Source organism: Coptis chinensis, chromosome 4 (assembly GCF_015680905.1).
Source record: "Coptis chinensis isolate HL-2020 chromosome 4, ASM1568090v1, whole genome shotgun sequence".
NCBI lineage: Eukaryota > Viridiplantae > Streptophyta > Magnoliopsida > Ranunculales > Ranunculaceae > Coptis > Coptis chinensis.
Genome location: NC_141459.1, coordinates 69869371 through 69874017, shown reverse-complemented (window position 1 = coordinate 69874017; position 4647 = coordinate 69869371). Strand labels below are relative to the sequence as shown.

The following is a 4647-nucleotide window of genomic DNA, read 5'->3' as shown; positions in this document are numbered from 1 at the left end:
TTGGATACAAGTGCAATAAATTAGGGCAAAGAAAAAAAAAAGGATAGTGTAGTGGGCAAATATCGTACCTGTAAATATGTTCATTTCAGTATTTTAAAACTCGAGATATTGACCTTTATGCCCATATCTCAGTAGATCTCATAGATATTTAAATGGTGTTGCAGGTAGAAGGCGGGAAAGAAGGAAGAATTGCAAGGGACAGATGTCAACAGCGGATTGGGTCAAAGCTAGTTGAGAGGACTATATAAAGATTAGATGGGGAAGAAAAAAGGATTTATTCAATTCATTCTGGAAAAAAGTCATAAAATAGGAGAGAGAAAGAGAGTGATTGTAAAATTTCTTAGGATTGATTAATAAAAACAATGTGTTATACTTGATTCTTCCGAGTCTTTCATTCAAATCATCATTATGAATTGTGTGATCTAAGAACGTCATATAACCTTAGTTGTTCTTGGCAATCACATTGGTGCCGTCTGTGTATCTAGAACAAGAAAATTTTCGATTTTCTTCTTCTAAGATCCAGAATCCATAGGTTTTCTACATATTTGAGTGAAGGAAGTGTGTTAGAAGAATCTGAGTTCGGTTACAATGGTTCCGAGGAAAAAGCAAATAGTAAGAGAATGGAAAATGATAATCAGTCGGATACAAGGAACACAAGAGTTTCAGTAAGTCGAAGGGAGTTGGAAACAAATGTGAATGTGGAAGTATCGTTTCAGGAAGTGTTGAAAAAATTGAAAGAGTTAGAGAGGCAGAATGCTATTTTATTAAAGGAGAATCAAGAGATGAAAAAAGGTGGTCCAAGTAATGTAGTTAGGGATTTTTAGGAGGAAGAAGAGGAGGAATGTAGTTCCAAATTTGGTAGTCGTGATATGGGAAAGGCATCAATAAGAAATGAGAAAGGGGCAGAAGTATTGCCAGTAGCTGAAATGCCGATACCACAGCCCATAACCAAGGAGATGATACAAGGAATGATGATAAAGCAAATGGGTAATCAAGTGCTCGAGAAGACTTCAGCGTCAATAAGAAAATTGGTGGATAATGTTAGTAGAAATCCGATACATCAAAGAATCGAGATGATGCCTGTTCCGCCGAAGTTTAAACTGCCTAATTAAGTTCACTCAATATGATGGGTCATCGGATCCGATGGACCATCTCTTCGCATACCGGCATTAGTTTTCGATATATAAGGGAACTGCATATCTAGATTCATTGCTATGCAAATCCTTTTCTTCAAGTCTAAAGGGGAAGTCATTAAAGTGGTTCTGTTATTTACAAGAGGGATCAATATCAGGTTATAGGGAGATTGAAGAAAAATTTCTGACCAATTATGGGCATCAGCGAGTGACACCAAAGCAGGTGTCGGCCTTGTTCCAACTGAAGCAAGGAAAGAAAGAATCTCTGAAAGGTTTCTTATCGCGATTCAAGGTAGAAGCGCAGTTGGTAGAACATTTGGATGAGCCTGAGATAACAGCAGTAATGGCATTTAAAACATGGCTCATTCCTGCGTCCGATATGCACAAGTATATGCTTCGAAAGGATATTAAGACTTTGAGAGAGCTCTATGATAAAGCCGAGAAAGACATACAAGTTGAAAAGGGTGTTCTATCAGCTTTAGTTCAACTTGTGTTACAAGTATCTGAGGCAAGCAACTCAGCCAAAGAAGAGACTCATCATAAATCCGATAAGCGAAAGGCAAATGATTTTTATTCGAAATCCGAAGGTCAACCTTCACAAAAGAAGAAATTCAAAAGGTCATTAAGAGAGGAGTTGGATCCATCCAATTATATCGCTATTAATACTACATTGGAAGACATCTTGAGAAGGGTTGGGAAAGAGCCTTATTTCCAACGTCCGACTCATAAGCCTCGGGAGATAGAAGATAAAACCTTTTGTAATTTTCACAAGGTAAAGAATCATGAGACAAACAAATGTCTTCAATTGCTCAGGGAAGTAGATCGATTAATGAGAGATGGAAAGCTGAGGGAGTTTAGAGCTGATGCCAGACCAGAGGTAGCAGCGGTGATGAATGATAAGGCGTTAGGGGTGATTAATATGATATATAAGGGGGTTATCCCACAGAAGAAAATCATAAGGGATAAAATCCAAAAGATATCGACAGTCAAGGAGGTGCTGGAAGTAAATGTGGAGTTGATACCAATAGACCCTGCTCTCATATCAGCAAGTATACCTGGAGCTATTATGTTTGTACCTGACGATTTGTCAAAGGTAATGTTGCCTCACGATAATGCTCAGTTGATTACATTAAGAATATCAGGATATGATGTGCAGAAGATTTTGGTCGATTGTGGTAGTTCTGTCAATATTCTGTTTTGGAAGTCATATACAGGCATTGGATTTGATGAGTCCCATTTAAAAGAACCACAGTTTAATTTGTATGGTTTTAATGGAACCTCAACAAGACCAGCAGGGGAAATCAAGTTGCCAGTAAGGGCAGGCCCACAGACTATTATGGCTAAGTTTATAGTCATAAAATATCATTCAGATCATAATGCTATTTTGGGAAGAAAATGGATACATGCTATGAGAGCGATTCAGTACTTTTATCAAGTTATCGATTTCGGCGATTGTAGGGCCACATGAGATAAGAGGCGACCAGTCAGAATCTGAGAAGTGCAATTTTGTTATCGTGAAGGGTATGATGAAAGAGAAGAAAGTGGACACTGGGGCGCCTCGGAAGTTGCCAGATAGCAATTAATGGAAAGTTCATCTCCAAAATTCAATAGCAAAAACCATCAGGAGGATGTTAGATTCGCATCGGAGATGAAGATAGAGCCTGAGATAATCCTAAGTAAGATAATGGAAGAAGTGCAAAAGATCAATATCGGACAAGACAATGAAAGTTGCTTCACTTTCATTGGAACAAAGATGAGTTCAAAAATCCAGAGTGATTTAATCGAGTTTCTAAAGAAGAATAAAAATGTATTTGCTTGGTCGATGGCTAATCTTCCTAGTATGGACCCTCAGGTATGTTCCCATAGGTTGAATATGCGAGAAGGAGCAACCCCAGTTCATCAGCGTCATAGAAGGGTCAGGCCGATATACGTGCAAGCAGTACAAAATGAAATTCAAAAATTGCTAGAATGTAAAATCATCAAAGAGATCGATAATTCAGAATGAGTTGCAAACATTGTGGTTGTTCCGAAAAAGAATGGCAAGGTTCGGATATGTGTTGATTTCACAGATGTTAACAAACAGTGCCCGAAGGACTACTATCTGATGCCTAGAATTGATGAACTGGTGGATAGAACAGCTGAATTTGAATTGTTGAGTTTCTATGATGGTCATTTCGGGTATTTCCAGATTGTTATGTGATAAACGCTATTTTATTCGAACGTTTATTTGGTTTTCAGTTACTTATTTTCTTAAGTCCGAGGTCCACAGTCCAAAGTCCGAAGTCCAAAGACCCAAGTCCAAAGTCCAAATTCCAACGTCCGTATAGTCGTACGTTTTAGTCAAGTTACCTTACTCACGTGGGATTGGTAGGATAGGTCAAGTAAGGGGATCGTCCAAACTTTAGGGCTCGGATAGGTTCACAACTAGAATTACAACTTTTAGTGAGTAGGATTTTTAGGTTTCTTTTTAGTTGGTTTTAATTAAATTAACGGTAATGTAAATTACTACGGCGATTAAATGTAGGTAAACAAAATTAGAGAAACAGGGAGAGAGTTAATCATGCTCATGCGAGAATCATTTTTCAACAGTTTTTATTACCAAATCACTACATCTCTAGTTCGTCTCGTTTCGGAGACGACGTCGAGTATTGATCCCTAGTGCATGCCCACATCTCTAGGTCGCATTTCACTAGCATAAGGAGTTTCAATAATACCTCATCTACGGTATATTATTTTAGCTCTGGCTCGATTTCACATCACCGGGACCGAATTGAGAGTCATGCGACACTGAGAGTCACGCGACATTTTGGTCGCTAGCGAAGACTATCTCCGAGCATCGCCATCCAACTTTGTACAGTCTCCATTTTGGGACCGGATGTTAATTCTATGCCTAATTCCTAAGTAGTGATTCTAGAATATTAACGAGTCAATCCGATTTTCACGAAGCGGCGGATAGCCCTCCCCGAGGATTAGCTCATCATCATAGAAAGAATAATAAAACTTGCTTTATACATTAAGTAAATAAATGCGGACAGAAATTAAACTAGAAAAGAAATGATGTTATTAAGGGTAAAATAACTTACGATATTTAAGGCTGCTTTGAATGGAAATGGAGGAATGTAAGTACTGAAGAAAAAAAACTAAGCGTAGCTAAAGCATTAATATGCTGAAGGCCTTCTAATGAAGGCGACCCCTTCATATATATAGGCTGATACAAGAGTGATCCGTGAATATTTAAGATTTTGTTTTTATGCTAATTGAATGGTTCGAAACAAAACTTTGTTTTCAACTGTTTTAATTTTTGTCCTTTTGCTGATTTAAGGTTTTGTTTTTAGCTTATGTCAATTCAAACCACCTGGTTTGAATTGGTACGTGTCTTCTCTCTTGCCAGGTGGTATCAATTTGAAACCATCCTTTGCCACCTGCCTATGATGACTCATCATGCCTTCTGGGCCCGCAGAGTGTGTCTAGTGGCGGCGCCGATTTTGGCATTTTTACGACTTTTGTCCTTCTT

At 38.3% G+C, this 4647-nt stretch overlaps 1 protein-coding gene across 1 annotated transcript; it reads left to right on the top strand.

The window, feature by feature from the left end:
• Nucleotides 1–620: 620 nt before the first annotated feature.
• LOC147504571 (uncharacterized) lies at nt 621–2601 on the top strand. Its single transcript, XM_086605271.1, has 2 exons — nt 621–801; nt 1292–2601. The coding sequence occupies exons 1-2, from the start codon at nt 621–623 to the stop codon at nt 2599–2601; spliced, it is 1491 nt and encodes a 496-aa protein (XP_086461397.1).
• Nucleotides 2602–4647: the final 2046 nt, after the last annotated feature.

What these genes read in the sequence shown, in the direction of transcription:
- LOC147504571 (XM_086605271.1), top strand. Translation starts at nt 621, where the DNA reads ATGGAAAATGATAATCAGTCGGATACAAGGAACACAAGAGTTTCAGTA. An exon ending in GATGAAAAAAGGTGGTCCAA is followed by an intron (nt 802 to 1,291) that starts GTAATGTAGTTA and finishes GATCAATATCAG; the next exon opens with GTTATAGGGAGATTGAAGAA.